At 40.9% G+C, this 17,883-nt stretch overlaps 1 protein-coding gene across 1 annotated transcript in view; it reads left to right on the top strand.

The window, feature by feature from the left end:
• Positions 1 to 15,757, top strand: part of LOC139447261 (FERM, ARHGEF and pleckstrin domain-containing protein 2-like) — a 152,641-nt gene extending 136,884 nt beyond the window's left edge. Inside the window, exons 16-30 of the mRNA XM_071228533.1 lie at positions 1,389 to 1,478; positions 2,031 to 2,164; positions 3,539 to 3,623; positions 5,004 to 5,190; positions 5,614 to 5,664; positions 5,873 to 5,931; positions 7,196 to 7,267; positions 7,897 to 7,965; positions 8,332 to 8,421; positions 9,385 to 9,470; positions 9,736 to 9,845; positions 10,836 to 11,002; positions 11,905 to 12,012; positions 12,446 to 12,597; positions 13,814 to 15,757. Coding sequence (XP_071084634.1) covers positions 1,389 to 1,478; positions 2,031 to 2,164; positions 3,539 to 3,623; positions 5,004 to 5,190; positions 5,614 to 5,664; positions 5,873 to 5,931; positions 7,196 to 7,267; positions 7,897 to 7,965; positions 8,332 to 8,421; positions 9,385 to 9,470; positions 9,736 to 9,845; positions 10,836 to 11,002; positions 11,905 to 12,012; positions 12,446 to 12,597; positions 13,814 to 13,907 — 1,554 coding nt within the window. The 3' untranslated portion in view covers positions 13,908 to 15,757. The remainder of the gene's footprint in view (positions 1 to 1,388; positions 1,479 to 2,030; positions 2,165 to 3,538; positions 3,624 to 5,003; positions 5,191 to 5,613; positions 5,665 to 5,872; positions 5,932 to 7,195; positions 7,268 to 7,896; positions 7,966 to 8,331; positions 8,422 to 9,384; positions 9,471 to 9,735; positions 9,846 to 10,835; positions 11,003 to 11,904; positions 12,013 to 12,445; positions 12,598 to 13,813) is intronic.
• The last annotated feature ends 2,126 nt before the right edge of the window (positions 15,758 to 17,883 follow it).

Genomic DNA, 17,883 nt, shown 5'->3' with positions numbered 1-17,883 from the left:
GTGTATGCTTACTGACATATTAAATATGTCGTACAGAAAATGGGTCTTGTTCCTTGTTAAACTTTTATGACACATCAATTTGGATTGATCATTGTGGATTTTTTTTACCGAGTTCGATCAACAAATTAATTAGCAACTCTATATTATCGCGGTAAGGCTATTTTGTAAAGGGACATCTTCAAAACAAATGGGTTCTTTCCTAATCAATTTCCAATAGAGGAAGGGGTAATTCCACTTCAAAACCATTCCAGAAACTATCCTAAACAAGTTAACGTGAATACTTTACGAGTTGCTGTCACGTACCGCAACGAGTCCTGTGTTCGACCAAGCAATTAATTATCATGCCTAGATTTGCATAAGTTAATTAACAGTCAACAGTGTGTGTGGATGACGAGATTTACCGATACCGCAATTATACAGAGCCTGCAATAAGATAGAGTCATACTATATATATGACAGGTGTATGGCTGGTATGTAATAGGAATAAGTTAAGTGTATTACACGTAATTTCAACATGTGTTTTAGGCCTGGGACGATACACCAACTGTGCAATCCGATATGTATCATGATACCTTGTTCACAATCCGATACTATCACGATACCTTGTTCACGATCCGATATGTATCAAGATACCTTGTTCACGATCCGATATGTATCACGATACCTTGTTCATGATCTGATACGTATCACGATACCTTGTTCACAATCCGATACGTATCACGATACCTTGTTCACAATCCGATACTATCACGATACCTTGTTTACGATCCGATACGAATCACGATACCTTGTTCACAATCCGATACGTATCACGATACCTTGTTCATGATCTGATACATATCACGATACCTTGTTCATGATCCGATACGTATCACAATACCTTGTTCATAATCCGATACATATCACGATACCTTGTTCATGATCCGATATGTATCACAATACCTTGTTCATGATCCGATACGTATCACGATACCTTGTTCATGATCCGATTTGTATCATAATACCTTGTTCATCATCCGATACTATCACGATACCTTGCTCACAATCCGATACGTATCACGATACTTGCATGTGCTCTTATCTGTGGTGTGTAAGCCATCTTTTTCATAGACAAGATGGCCAAATACCTGGCACACTGACGATTTCCAGTTGGCAGTGTCAAGTATGACGCAATGGATCAAAATATGAATGTTTTTACCACTGATGTTCACTATTAATCAGTGTTTGGTGTAACAGTTACTAAAGCAAACAGTTATGGTAGTATCGATACTTTTTACTTTGTGTGCAACTGTGATCGATACTTGTATCGACTTGTAAAATATCACGATCCATCGATGCATCGCTGTGTCGTCCAACAACTTACGTGTATTTTTTATCCGTACTTGCAGCGCCACCCGGTGGACAGTTCCTACTACATCGCCAAGGAGCTGCTCATGACAGAGCGGACCTACAAGAAGGACTTGGAACTTGTCTGTGTGGTGAGTCAAGCCAAGTCGGCCATCTTAGTATGGTGCAAAGTGCCATGCTATCTCTCTGAAAAGAGGGAGCTTATAGCTGGCTTTGTGAATTTGAAATACATGTAAATCAGAGTGTGTTTTTATCTTTTGGTTTAATATGATAAATGTTACATACCGTATTCGCGCCACGCTCTAATAAGCGCCCACGGCAAGATTTGCGTATAATACGCACTCGTGTGTTATATGCACCCTTTATTATTGGCAATTAAATTCCGGAAAAATATATCTGTCGTACATAAACATTTCATAGCTGTCAGCATAAACCACGAAATTTATCTTTTAACTCTGTTTTTTTTTCACCAAAATAATATTCTAATAAGAGCCCCCTATTTTTAATTTTGAGAGCGCCCTGGGCGCCTATTACATCGAATACGGTTCAAAGATTTTTTCGGAGACGTTTTGAATTCCTGTTTTTATATTGCAAAAATCCCAAGGGGATGAGTATCATGAAACCGAGGTGTTTTATTGTGAGAGTACACCTGGATTGTTGATATATGTATGTGATTGTTGCAGTGGTTCCGCAACGCTCTGAGTGGGGACACCATGATCCTCAACTCCATGGTGGAGCTTGTGTTCTCCTACCTCGACCCCATCTACGAGTTCCATTGCAGCTTCCTCAAGGATGTGGACCAGAGACTCTCTATGTGGTCAGTAACTCTCATGTGTCCCGATATGTCTCATATTTCCTGGATATAACATATGCATGATCTATGTTATATTTCCCAGATATAACATATGCCTGATCTATGTTATATTTCCCAGATATAACATATGCCTGATCTATGTTATATTTCCCAGATATAGCATATGCCAGATATGTGTTATATTTCCCTGATATAACATATGCCAGATATGTATTATATTTCCCTGATATAACATATGCCAGATATGTGTTATATGTCCTGGATGTAACATATGCCTGATATGTGTTATATTTCCCTGATATAACATATGCCAGATATGTTATATTTCCCTGATATAACATATGCCAGATATGTGTTATATGTCCTGGATGTAACATGTGCCTGATATGTGTTATATTTCCCTGATATGACATATGCCTGATATGTGTTTAATTTCCCTGATATAACATATGCCAGATATGTGTTATATTTCCCTGATATAACATATGCCTGATATGTTATATTTCCCTTATATAACATGTGCCTAATATGTGTTATATTTCCCTGATATAACATATGCCAGATATGTGTTATATTTCCCTGATATAACATATGCCAGGTATGTGTTATATTTCCCTGATATAACATATGCCAGATATGTGTTATATTTCCCTGATATAACATATGCCAGATATTTGTTATATGTCCTGGATGTGACATATGCCTGATATGTGTTATATTTCCCTGATATAACATATGCCAGATATGTGTTATATTTCCCTGATATAACATATGCCAGATATGTGCTATATTTCCCTGATATAACATATGCCAGATATGTGTTATACGTCCTGGATGTAACATGTGCCTGATATGTGTTATATTTCCCTGATATAACATATGCCTGATATGAGTTTTATTTTCCTGATATAACAGTTTTGTCATGATCTGTGTGTTATTTCCTTCTTGTGACAGTTATTTTTTCTTCATATAGGTTGTATTTTCTTGCATGATATATCCGATATGTTATTTTCTTGTAGTATTTCCCTGGATGTAACAGTAACATAATTATAATAACATATTTCCTGTGTATAATATTACGTGTCATGATATATTCCATAATTGTATTTTATTTTCTAGTTTTTGTGGCAGTGCCCCTCTACATACTTTATATCCTGAGAGGGATATACAGTAAACTATGGTTATAATGAACTCAAATGGACCACTAATTTTAGCATGTTGAATCCGTAGTTCGCTATAAGCATATATACAACATATATATGGAAAATGGCCAGGACCAAGAATTTAGTTTGTAATATGCGTCAGTTCATTATTTGTGTGTTAGTTATAAACATATATTATGGTATGTGTGATATATACTTGAGTATTCTGCTTCAGGGAGGGAAAGTCCAACGCTCACCAGAACGGGGACTACCAGAGAATCGGAGACATTGTTCTCAATGCTCTAGTCGTGGCTGAAGAGGTGAGGGTATTTGCTTCAACAATGCTGTAATATATTCTTTATCTGTTAGTTGAGAGGGGGCACGGGTGGCCCAGTCGTCTAAGGCGCCACAATTTGCTGTGCAGAGTTGCGTCCCGTGGGCATGCCAGAAACCTATGATTGTGGGTTCGAATCCCAGTTCTCCCTGATTATGTTTCTAGGTTTGTCAGCACCATACCCGTGCTAGTGGGTATCAGCAAAGTGGTAAACGTCTGAGACCTGCATCACTTCGGGCTCTCCTCCCACATTAAGCTGACATGCTGTGATATAACTGGAATAAAAATATTAAAAGCGGCATTAAACCCAACTCACTCACTCACTGTTTGTTTAGAAATGATTACATTTGTTCATCCCTACCATCTGTTTTATGTGAAGTTGAAAATTGTATAGCTCCATTGCAGTGGTGAAATTGGGTTTGATGTCACTTTTGGACCGTCTCCGTGGTCTAATGGTAGAGCGTCCGCCCAGAGAGCAGAAGGTCCGGGGTTCATAATGTCCCAGCCGCGTCATACCAAAAGACGTTAAAAGATGGTACTTGTTGTTACCCTGTCTGGCGCTCGGCATTAAGGGGCTAAAACAAGGACTGGTCGGCTCGGAGTCAGTATACTGTGTCTGAGTGGGGTATTCATGTTAAACTGCGGCATGGTATCTCAGTGTGCTAGCACTATAAATCGGCATCAGTCCGGACTAGTACAAGCAGCCACACAAACACACACACGTACATGCACGTTGCTATATAAGTGCAATAATCTTGGACGCAATGTTAAACCCCATTTCACCTCACCTTGATGTCACTTTCAAGATTATTTCACTTATGTAGAGACGTGGGTGAGGGTGTGTGGCTGCTTGCACTAGTCCAACCTCATGTCGGTTTTATAGTGCTAGCCCACTGAGAAACCATGCTGCAATTTAACATAGATTCCAGATTCAGACACAATGTTCTGACTCCGAGCCTACCAGTCCTTGTTTTAGCCCCTTAATGCAGAGTGGCAGGCAGGGAAACAACAAGTACCATTTTTTAATGTCTTTTGGTATGACGCAGCCGGGGATCGAACCTCGGACCTTCCGCTCTCTGGACTCTATCCACTAGACCACAGAGACGGTCAGGTCCATACAGTGTTTCTTCATAGAATGTAGTTTCATTTTTTACGGATTATTTCATTGTCAAGTGTCGAGGCAACACACAGTTTGTGATACATATTTTAGGAAAGTGTAATTACGTTCTTTCAAATGGGTAAGGTGCCACAACAACAATAATTGCTGTAGGATCTAACGTTTGTGGGTTGAAATCTGGACATCAGTCAATCTTTATTCTGCCTCATCTCTGATATCTGACCTTGACCTCTGACCTCTCTCCCACAGCTCTACTGCAACTACCTGGACAGACAGGAGGAGATTCTGTCGGAGGTAGAGAGCAAGATGAGGAGAAACAGGAAGTTCGAGGAGTTGTACAAGGACTTTGAAGCCCAAAAAGTGTGTTACCTCCCCTTGAATACATTCTTCCTGAAACCTGGCCAGAGGTTGCTTCACTTCAAGTTGATATTAGAGAGTGAGTTGGTCGTCTCATGGCTGCAGTTACCTGCACGTTTGTATTAATATATCTGTTGGAATTTATAATAAACAATCAAATATTTGAATACATATTTGATGAGTTTTCATCTTTAAAAATGAAAGTTTGTCTTTGGATAGCAGGCTCTCTTATTAGTTGGTGATGGCTTCAAATAAGCACTTTGAATGGGTGATAAGATTTATTCCAAGTCTGTTTGAAGCTGATCCAGGAAGGTTTTTGCAATATGTGCCTTTATCGTTATGAACACTTGGGTAAAAAGTGTTTGAAGCTCTCATAAAATATTCTGTGTATTGAAAGTGTGCTAACACAGAATATGGATGGCTTTTCTGTGGAACTGTTGCATATTATGAAGTGTTGATGTGTGAAATGTTCAAATATACAAGAAATTTACATATTTTTCAGAACTGGTGAAGCACTATTCACTGAACCATGCCGATTTAGATGATTGTACAGGTGAGCTAAACTCTGTTGTAAATAATTGTAAAGATGAATTAAGTTATGTATGTAGTACATGAAAGTAGGGTGATTTAAACCCTCCAGTACATGATGATATTGGTGATTTAAACCCTGCCATAGATGATTGTACAAATGATTAAAACACTGTGTACTTCATGTCCTCGCTAAGATCAGTTTATTAAGTATGTTTGTTTGTTGTCGACAGAAGCTTTAGCTAAAGTCACGGAAGTAACGACGTCTTACAAGGACAAGTTGAAGCGAGTGGTGAGTGGTTGCTTCTAAATGTTCACTCAAGAAAAAAGGTTTTCAACATGCTTTGAAACGATTGATGCTTTTCCTTGTTTGAGGCAACCTTTCAAATTATGTAAAGGACATCTTCACAATGACAGGGGCGGTCGGGTAGCCTAGTGGTTAAAGCGTGAGCTCGTCACGCCGAAGACCCGGGTTTGATTCCCGAAATGTGTTAAAATGAGTGAAGCCTATTTCTGGCTTCCCCGCTGTGATTTTTCTGGAATATTGCTAAAAGCGGCATAAAACCGAACTCAGACTCACAATAACAATCCCATGGATATTCTGGGTTGGAATCAGGTGGGTTTTACAGGTGGTCAGACTCAGTGACTTGGCTAACTCCATGTCCTAGTACCTCAACTGTTGGCTGAGTGGAATGGCAAGCTGTGCAGAGTTGTGTCCCTTAGATGCCATCATCTGCTGGTTTTTGGTGAAGCAAAGACACATTGATCCTTGGTTTATACTCGTGGGGGCGCATGGGTGGCCCAGTCGACTAAGGCGCCGCGATTCGCTGTGCAGAGTTGCGTCCCTTGGGCACGCCAGAAACCTATGATTGTGAGTTCGAATCCCGGTTCGCCCCGATTGTGTTTGTAGGTTTGTCAGCACCATACCCATGCTCGTGGGTTTCACCGAAGTGGTAAACATCTGAGACCTGCATCACTTCGGGCTTTCCTCCCACATTAAGCTGACACGCCACGATGTAACTGGAATACTGTTAAAAGCGGTGTTCAACCCAACTCACTCACTCACTTATACTTGTGGTCATGTTTCACCAATGTCCACCTTTCGGCTTTCCTCCAATGTTAAATATTCGGACATGCCTTGATTAAGCCTGATTCACTCACAGTATCAGCGTTACAGGCATCTGTTGTTGGACCATGTGCTTGAACAAAGCATATTGTTTGTTTGTTTGCTGTTTGTTTAACGCTGCACTCAGCAATATTCCAGCCATATGATGGCGGTCTGTAAATAATCGAGTCTGGACCAGACAATCCAGTGATTGACAACATGAACATCTATCTACGCAATTGGGATACAATGCCATGCATCAACCAAGTCAGCGAGCCTTACCACCCGATCCCGTTAGTCGCCTCTTACAACAAACATTCGCCTTTTACAGCAAGCATGGGTTGATGAAGACCTATTCTAACCTAGATCTTCATGGGTTAAGAACATTGTGTTTCCTCTGTGTAACTTGTAACCGTTACAGGTATTTTGATGGTCATTATTTATTTTCCAGGAAAACCTTCAGAAGATGATAGAACTACAACGAGACCTTGTTGGAATAGAGAACGTAGTGAATGCCGACAGGGTGAGTGTACAGGGGTCAGGGGTCAGAGATATACTGTTGGGAAGAAATAGGGCAACAGTTAAGATGAATATCCTTCTTCGTTCATTGGGGATCAGAGTGGCGCAGTCATCAGAGCCACTTTAATTTGTGGTGCAGGTGTGCCAGAATCCCATGGTCGCGGGTTCGAATCTGACCGATTATGTTTCTTGGTTTGTCAGCACCAAACTCGGGGATTTCACTGAAGTGGTAAACATCTGAGTCCTGCATTACTTGGGGCTTTCCTCCCACATTAAGCTGACACGCCCTGATATAACTGTAAAAGAGTCTGGAGTGTGGAAGGTCAGTGGTTCGATCCCCGGCCGCGTCATACCGAAAGACATTCAAAGATGGTACTTGTTGTTACCCTGTCTGGCGCTCGGCATTAAGGGGCTAAAACAAGGACTGGTTGCCTCGGAGTCAGTATACTGTGTCTGAGTGGGGTATTCATGTTAAACTGTGGCATCGTATCACGATGGGCTAGCACTATAAATGGTAGAAAAGTACAAACAGCCATAAGTAAAGTGATGTCAAACCCCATTTCACCCCAGTGAAGTACCTCTATGCTGGTGTTGAACTATGAACGCATGTCAAGTTTGTATTTAATGTTCTAGGACTTCATCCGTGAGGGTTGCCTCCAGAAGTTTTCTCGGAAAGGTTACCAACAGAGGATGTTTTTCTTGGTGAGTCTCTTGGGGATTTCCATGTTTGACTAACAGTTTAACTTCTAACTAACAGGGTCTGTTTTCAAAACAAAAAAAGGGGTGGTTGGGTAGCCTAGTGGTTAAAGTGTTAGCTTGTCACACCGAAATATGTAATTTTTAAATTATTTTGTGTAAGTATTATGTGTTATATTTCATTATGTGATGAAATAAGGAAAACGTGAAAAGGGGATTAAAAGGACTGATTAATAACTAATAAAATAAAATTCGATCATATTATTCTGTTCCACGTAATGAAATTTGGGGTCCAAGGAACCAGTAGGAGAAGGACAGATTCATGGGACTGTTGGAGACCTGTCTACATTGCATGGCTATATTGTGTTCCAGTTCTCAGATATGCTAGTCTATACCAGCCGGACAGCAACATCATTGCTGCAGTTCAAGGTCCATGGTCAGCTGCCATTGCGGGGAATGATCGTAAGTGTGACACGTGTTGAATAACATTGTACCACTATCCACTTGGCCTTACAAGTTTGATGGTACCACTATCCACTTGGCCCAACAAGTTTGATGGTACCACTATCCACTTGGCCCAACAAGTTTGATGGTACCACTATCCACTTGGCCAAACAAGTTTGATGATACCACTATCCACTTGGCCAAACAAGTTTGATGGTACCACTATCCACTTGGCCCAACAAGTTTGATGGTACCACTATCCACTTGGCCCAACAAGTTTGATGGTACCACTATCCACTTGGCCCAACAAGTTTGATGGTACCACTATCCACTTGGCCCAACAAGTTTGATGGTACCACTATCCACTTGGCCAAACAAGTTTGATGGTACCACTATCCACTTGGCCAAACAAGTTTGATGATACCACTATCCACTTGGCCAAACAAGTTTGATGGTACCACTATCCACTTGGCCCAACAAGTTTGATGATACCACTATCCACTTGGCCCAACAAGTTTGATGGTACCACTATCCACTTGGCCCAACAAGTTTGATGGTACCACTATCCACTTGGCCCAACAAGTTTGATGGTACCACTATCCACTTGGCCAAACAAGTTTGATGATACTACTATCCACTTGGCCAAACAAGTTTGATGGTACCACTATCCACTTGGCCAAACAAGTTTGATGGTACCACTATCCACTTGGCCCAACAAGTTTGATGACACCACTATCCACTTGGCCAAACAGGTTTGATGATACCACTATCCACTTGGCACAACAAGTTTAATGACACCACTATCCACTTGGCACAACAAGTTTGATGGTACCACTATCCACTTGGCACAACAAGTTTAATGATACCACTATCCACTTGGCCCAACAAGATTAATGATACCACTATCCACTTGGCCCATCAAGTTTAGTGATGTCATACACGACGATGATGTTGATGTTGATGTTGGTGTTGATGTTGCAGGTGGAGGAGACAGACCAGGGCAAGGTCGCTGTACAGAACTGTTTTGCCATCTACGCCGGGAACAAATACATCCTTGTTGCAGCCAGGTGAGCTAAATATATGTCTTTGAACCAACCAGTAGATGATTGGAAGCTTGGGCTAGAGGTAGATGGCAGCATGAAACGCCCGCAGTGATTGGTGGTCGGTGCTCACACCACTGACCACTGGTGTCTCGGTCCACACTCACGCATTTCAATGTGACCTTTCCTACCTGTAGTATTACAATATCAACATGAATCCAAGTCAGATATGGTCGTCGTGTTTGTCTTGAAAGATGAGGTTAGAATTATCACGCTGATTGTTGTGTCACAGTTGTCAGGAGGAGAAGGACAAGTGGATCGAGGACCTGAACGAAGCCATTGTACAGTTCAAGTCCCGGACGGACGACAAGTTGCAGTACGCCAGTCTCAAGTCCAGTGCAAGTCAGTATCATACATACAATGTAGACCCGATGTCACTCACTGTTGACTATAACTGATATAACTCCTCTGTATCTCTCCTGACAATACTGCACTCCTACCTCCTTAAACATCTGTTAAAGTGTGGAAATAATAATTGTCAAAGCACAAGATACTATGATTCCAAGGGTCCCATTTCGTGAGTCATTGTAGCACCGTAAGTCTTTGTTAGGTACAGGACTTACGATAGTGGTTGTAGCACGTAAGTCTTTGTTAAGTACAGGACTTACGATAGTGGTTGTAGCACCATAAGTCTTTGTTAGGTACAGGACTTACGATAGTGGTTGTAGCACCGTAAGTCTTTGTTAGGTACAGGACTTACGATAGTGGTTGTAGCAGCGTAAGTCTTTGTTAGGTACAGGACTTACGATAGTGGTTGTAGCACCGTAAGTCTTTGTTAGGTACAGGACTTACGATAGTGGTTGTAGCACCGTAAGTCTTTGTTAGGTACAGGACTTACGATAGTGGTTGTAGCAGCGTAAGTCTTTGTTAGGTACAGGACTTACGATAGTGGTTGTAGCACCGTAAGTCTTTGTTAGGTACAGGACTTACGATAGTGGTTGTAGCACCGTAAGTCTTTGTTAGGTACAGGACTTACAACTGTCGTTGTAGCACGTAAGTCTTTGTAGGTACAGGACTTACGATAGTGGTTGTAGCACGTAAGTCTTTGTTAGGTACAGGACTTACAATAGACGGTGCGCAAGGCGCTCTTTGTGAAATGGGCCCTGCTGCGGGTTTTAAGGCACTGTCCATTTGTGGAAATATGTTAACAGTTCGCCCTTTGGTCAGCAGAAATAGTGGTGGATCTTACAAACATTCTTAGTCAACTGACTATGCTGACAGACATTTATGTTGTAGTCAATGAGTATGCAAATTAAACAGCCAAGTGTAACTAGATTGGTGAATCTCCGCGAATGTGGCTCTGTGAGGTAAACACTGTCACCCGCGTTTCAGGCTCCACGGAGAACATGGATGGGACAGAAAACCACCAAGATGGAGAGAACGCCTCATCTCCATCGTCCCCCGAGAAGACCATCCAGCATCGAGCCAACACAACTATGCACGTCTGCTGGCATCGGAACACCAGCGTCAGTCAGCGAGACCATCAGAAGGCAGTCAAAGTACGTTGAGCTATGGGAGTCATGGCCATCGTAAGGCGAGGAGGACAGCTTCAGATCCTTGTATCATTCACAATGCAATCTTACACTTTTAATATCTCCACTAGGGCTGGGACGGGTAACTCGGGTTGGATGGGTCCTGTTTTTACACTATCAAAAACTTTGATAAAATACTTGGTCAGCTACCCGGGTACGGTCAGTAATAGGAAGTCGGGTACCTGTGTAGGGTCAGGTAATAGGGTGTCGGCTACCCAGGCAGTGTCGGTTAATAGGGAGTCGGCTACCTGGTTAGAGTCAGGTAATAGGGAGTCGGGTACCTGTGTAGGGTCAGGTAATAGGGAGTCGGCTACCCAGGCAGTGTCGGTTAATAGGGAGTCGGCTACCTGGTTAGAGTCAGGTAATAGGGAGTCAGGTACCTGTGTAGGGTCGGGTAATAGGGAGTCGGCTACCCAGGCAGTGTCGGTTAATAGGGAGTCGGCTACCTGGTTAGAGTCAGGTAATAGGGAGTCTGGTGCCTGTGTAGGGTCAGGTAATAGGGTGTTCGCTACCCAGGCAGTGTCGGTTAATAGGGAGTCGGCTCCCTGGTTAGAGTCAGGTAATAGGGAGTCTGGTACCTGTGTAGGGTCAGGTAATAGGGTGTCGGCTACCCAGGCAGTGTCGGTTAATAGGGAGTCGGCTACCTGGTTAGAGTCAGGTAATAGGGAGTCTGGTACCTGTGTAGGGTCAGGTAATAGGGAGTCGGCTACCCAGGCAGTGTCGGTTAATAGGGAGTCGGCTACCTGGTTAGAGTCAGGTAATAAGAAGTCGGGTACCCAGGTAGGGTCAGGTAATAGTGGGTCGTCTATATTCTTACAATGTTTGATGTCTTTTACCCTGAGACTGATCAGTGATTTACTGTTGATTAGAACCAGCTAAGCGGCTACTTACTGCGCAAGTTCAAGAACAGCAACGGCTGGCAGAAGCTGTGGGTCGTCTTCACAAACTTTTGTCTCTTCTTCTACAAGACGTACCAGGTGAGAAAGCAAGGAGCTTGGAGAAATCTGTGTGCACACAAAATGGTGATGTCACAAATGAATGCACAGACCAATGAATAGGAACAATGTGTGTTAAGTATTGTGTCAATGTGTCATTCTGAATGCCATCAGTAGGTAGACTTCATATTTCTTCATCAGAACATGCTGAGAACATTACTTATAGGAAATAAGTTCCCAAGATGAATCCGGTCTTAAGATTTTGATTTGCACTGTCAGGTCGCAACTCTACGGGACAGTGGGGTAGCCTAGTGGTTAAAGCTTTCGCTTGTCACACCTAAGACCCGGGTTCGATTCCCAAAATGGGTACAATGTGTGAAGCCCATTTCTGGTGTCCCCTCGGAGTGATTTTGCTGTAATATTGGTAAAAGCGGCGTTAAACCATACTCACTCACTCGTAACTCTTATTTCACAGGATGACTTTCCACTGGCGAGTCTACCGTTGCTAGGATACGCAGTGAACACGCCCGAAGAGGAAGATGGCATACACAAAGACCATGTGTTTAAGTTGCAGTTCAAAAACCATGTCTACTTCTTCCGTGCGGAGAGCGAGTATACGTTTGCAAGGTATGTCAGCGTTTACTTTTTATGTTCTGTTAATTCCAGTCCTTTTTTTTAATAAATTCTATAATCCTTTTGTCTATATCAAATCTCCTTTGTTTCAGAATTGTGTTTCCTGTTTTATACCAAAAGGATTTGTTTGTTAGTGGGTCATTCCTTAATTAATGGTCTGAGGTTTGAATCCTATATTTGACTTGCTTATAATCCTTGGTATGTCTGTGCCTGCTCGTTGGTTTACCCGGGGCGGTGGGGTAGCCTAGTGGTTCCAGCTTTCGCTCATCACGCCGAAGGCCCGGGTTCGATTCCTCACATGGGTACAATGTGTGAAGCCCATTCTGGTATCCCCCGCCATGATATTGATGAAATATTGCTAAATGCTGCGTAAAAACCATACTCACTCACTCACCTGGTTTACCCTAGTGCTTTACTATAAATATTTTGAGATCGCCCCTTGCAAGCTTGTCGCCAAATTTTCACAAAGCATCTCTACATATCTTCAACACACCTGTGTTTGCCTGTAAACCTCAGACAAATGTTAGCACAGTGCATTATTACTAATTTTAGCGTCTATTGAGTAGTTGGTTGGTTGTTAAATGCTGCACTCAGCAATATTTCAGCTATATGACAGCGGTCTGTAAATAATTATGTCATATCATGTCAATTGACTGACAAAATTTTGATACAATGACATGCATCAACCAATGCAACAAACCTGGTCACCCGATCCCATCAGTCACCTCTTATGGCAAGAGGGGCAGTCAGGTAGCCTAGTGGTTAAAGCGTTCGCTCGTCACGCCAAAGACCCGGGTTCGATTCCCGACATGGGTACAATGTGTGAAGCCCATTTCTGGTGTCCCCCGCCGTGGTATTGCTGGAACATTGCTAAAAGCGGCGTAAAACCATACTCACTCACTCACTCACTTATGGAAAAGGGGCGGTCGGGTAGCTTAGTGGTTAAAGCGTTCGCTCATCACGCCGAAGACCCTATTCGATTCCCGACAAGGGTACAATGTGTGAAGCCCATTTCTGGTGTCCCCCGCCTTGGTATTGCTGGAATATTGCTAAAAGCGACGTAAAACTATACTCACTCACTCACTCACTCTTATGGCAAACAAAGGTTGCTGAAGACCTATTCTAACACAGATCTTCACGGGTACCATACAAGAAACATTTGACTATGTAAATGCTCCAGTGCTAACGGCCATGTTCCTTGTCTCTGCAGATGGATGGAAGTGATCAACAGTGCCACCAACAGCTCGCGTCGAGTCCGCCTCTTCAGTCGTCTCGACTCCAAGATGGAGGTGGATACGCCTTGAAGATAGTGCCATAGAGTTATCTCCCCTATACAGGCTGTTCTGTTGATGTTTCAGAGAATTAATTTGTGTAGCCGATCTGTTGATTGTATCATACTGTATATAACCATGTGCCCGTAGGGGGCGCTGACAACTTGATTACGTGTTCGCAGCTAGAAATGTTACCTTATGAACAAATGCATGTGGAAGTTTTGAGGTGTGGGGGTTTTCAGATTTTTTTACTCAAGTGAACATCATGGCAGATTTAAATGGCAGATGGGGCACAGTTTGTTACTAAGTGGAACGTTTGCGTTAAAACATGGAAAGTGTTTTTAAGTAATGACACAGTTTATCCTGTGTCGTGTGACCGAAAAGCGACCTCTACTGTGTGACCGTGCTGTGTCCAATGTTTAGCATACACGAGTTAAGAAAAGTTTTTTTGAAAAGTTTTTTAATATGTACACAAATTGTAAGGAAGGTTTGAAACTTGTCAACAAACTTACAAATCATTTGTTAATTTAAAAGTCTGCAGCTGACGAACTTTTTGAGATGTCCTCCCATGTACATCTCATAGCTGTCTGAATCAAGGGAGACAATTTCTTTTCTTGACTAATTCATGTCACGGATGCAAGTGGACCTTTAATGGTACAAGTCACCCTAAAACTCAAATATCGTACCATAAATGAATGAATGAATCGTAACTCATTTAGATTTAGAAAATCATGTAATTAAGTCGGTGCTGGTGAATATGTTTTGAAAACATCATCACTTAACAAAAGGTCAATATGAATTTAACTGTTTTAAATTTCTTAATAGTATGCGTATTGTTAGTAGAAACTAGCCTGGTAGGTTTAGTCAAGCATTAAACATGTAAGCACCACTCTACTTGCCTGCTAGCTCACATATGCTACTCAACTTCTGATAGGGATAGTCCGATATGTCATTCTATTTAAAAATACACTGGACATTTTATGAGAATCGGTTTTGGGTGTCATGGAAAGAGTGAAATATCCCTTTCGAAAGTTGAATCGTATGTGAGGATGTTGATCAATGTCATAATATATTGATACCTCAAATACAAAGCTTTGCTCTAACCTAGGGCACAGCTTACAACAAGAATCCTGTTCCATGAAGCATTTCCAGAGCAATAACTATCGTAGGTCTATACTATGGAATGGGAGTTACGACAATCGGAGCTAAGATCTGTTTCTGGAATGGGACTTGTCTTATGATGTGTTGCAGACAGTGGAAACTACCGTATTTCCTCAATAAACACCAGAGTCTCGATTAAACTCCAGGCCTTGATAAAACGCAGTGTATGTTTTTGGCACAGAATTCTCCCCATAATTATCTCTGCCCTTAAACGATGGGGGTAAAGAGTGGCTTAAAGAAGTATATATCGGGTGTTTTATCGTGGAAATACGGTAGCCCGAAACAGTTTAATTTTATCAGTGACACTATTACGTAGGAGACGATTGGGCAGTCAAATGGTTCTAAATTCACCCTAATGTTTACAATAACTAATAAAATGTATATAATACTAAATAAAAGCTGCAAAAAACATTTCAATAATCAGAAGAAATCTCTACCAAAAGCAGAGTCCATTTTATGATTCTAACAATATCATAAGCACGTGTTTATTAATCACTATCAAGACTAATCCCTGAAATATGCATTTAAAAAAACAATTCCCATGATTTATCTTAATCTGTTTTGCCTCAGCATTTAACTAATTGATATTTTAGATATGTACAAAGAGTTAGGGTGACTTTTTTGTGATGGTTCTAAAACAGCTGACGCCATTGATACAAGTTTCTAGATACAGGTTGTTTTAGTATGTGGAGGTAGAATATTGTGTCTATTTATTCAGTAATTTAGCTTAATCGTAGAAATGAAATTTTGAAACAACTAATTAAGTGCTTCCAAATAACATAATGTGATAGCTTTAAACATTACCGTATTCGACGTAATAAACGCCCCGCTCTAAGTGCCCACGGCGATATTTGCGTATATATTGGCTAGTAAACAATCCCAATTAGCACCCCTTCCAAATGATCAATGTACACAAGACATTTATTCGCGTATGATACGCATTCGTGTGTTATATGTACCCTTAATAATGGGCAATTAAATTCTGGAAAAATATATCTGTCGTCTATAAACATTCAGGCTGTCAGGCTGTCAGCATAAACCATGAAATTTATCTTTCAACTCTGTTTTTTTTCACCAAGATATTATTCTAATAAGAGCCTCCTATTTCTAATTTTGAGAGCGCCCTTTGCACTTATTACATCGAATACGGTATGCCAAACTAATTTCAGAGGAATCAAAAGTTCTTCAAAATTTACTTAGTAATTAGTTAACTTTATTAGTATGATTTACAGTTGTGTACAGATTGCCATAGAGTTGTTAATTTATGTCACCTTTTTCTTTTGAATAATTCAATCAAAATATTTAATATCCTTAGCTTAATAGACAACCTGTTCTTAGTTTTCTGACAAGGCGGTGAGAGTATTATAGTTGTGTGGGCATCATCAGTGAGAGTGCCTGTCAGAGTTATCTCCCTTGTTTTTTGTATGAGAGTGATCTCCCTTGTTGCGTATGAGAGTGATCTCCCTTGTTGCGTATGAGAGTGATCTCCCTTGTTGTGTATGATGGTCAATATAACCCAAACTTCCCTCTTTCCAATACTGCACAATACAAGGATTTGAATAGGATCACATTATTCTGTATGAACTTTGGACCTCTGTCAAATGTTTGATAGAAGTTTCAGTTGGTCTGTCAAATGTTTTTATATCACATACATTTATTCTGTCAACTGTTTGAAATCTTTCTTTGACAGTCGTATTTAAGCAGTTATAAATATATTTAAGCTGTTGTAAATGTTTTCATTATTTTGCTATTAGAAGAATTACAGAAATTAATATAAGTACAGACCATGTTTCTATGGTTACAGCACCCAGATCACAATGAACTGTGAGTTGGGACTTTAGGGGCTGTGTCAAAACCTTGCATGCCATTTTCCACTGAAGTTTATATTTGATAGGTGGTTCCATGTCTGTGGCAGTATTTATCTATGCTTGTCAGAACATCTGCTTATGATGATAATCTTACTTCTAAATCATATTCAATTCAAATCAAGTATCATATGCAATGTTATTATGTTTTACTTGCTAAAAAATGAACCTGATAAACGTTTTGAACTGTTTTCATGGGTTAAAGAAAAGGTTTTTCATGAATACTGTCATGACACAATCAAGATAAATATGTTTTGAAATTGAAAACACATTCTATTGACACGGCCCTGATGATAATATATTTGTAACCAACATCAATTTTTCAAAGCGGTTGCACTCTTTCAGTGCTTGTTCGTTGGACTATGTTTTAGTGTTTATAGTGGAGGGTGAATACAACATATGAAAAGTCCAACTAGCATTGAAATGTACAATAGGAGTGTTTCCCTCCTGCTGGTAGGTGCTAACGTATCGTATACCATGTACTGCACAAATATCGCATTCTCTGGTTGTGTTAATCTGTCACTGATGGCTCCGACCTGATTCACACCTCATTCTGCAATAGACTGTTCCAAACATGAACATACTATTTTTGTTACAAGGGTGAACAGGTGATACATGTTAATGGTGCTTTTTTGCTTTTAACAAATTTGTATCTCTTTTGCATTTTATTTGATTCTGATTTTAGCAAATGTAGCGTTTGTGTGCTTTCATATTGCGTATGTATAGAGAGCCGTGATGGCGCATGCTTGTACATTGCACAGTGTGTGTTTAGTTGGGTGCAAGATTCATGCAATTTTGATTTTACGAGAACTGGTACAAGGATGTGGTTGAAGTGTGTCTTTGTATGTGTGTGATCAGTCAATGGTTTAAGGTGTCATCTGCACGACTAGCACAAACTTAAAATACTTTGTATGGTTATATAAAACTCTGTCATGAAGTTAATGAATTCGGATGATTGTGTTGAATAAGGAGGCGGACATATA

Source organism: Haliotis cracherodii, unplaced genomic scaffold (genome assembly GCF_022045235.1).
Source record: "Haliotis cracherodii isolate W230 unplaced genomic scaffold, xgHalCrac1.p SCAF_7, whole genome shotgun sequence".
Lineage (NCBI taxonomy): Eukaryota > Metazoa > Mollusca > Gastropoda > Lepetellida > Haliotidae > Haliotis > Haliotis cracherodii.
Note: the sequence above shows the minus strand (reverse complement) of the source record. Positions and strands in the feature narration are given on the sequence as shown.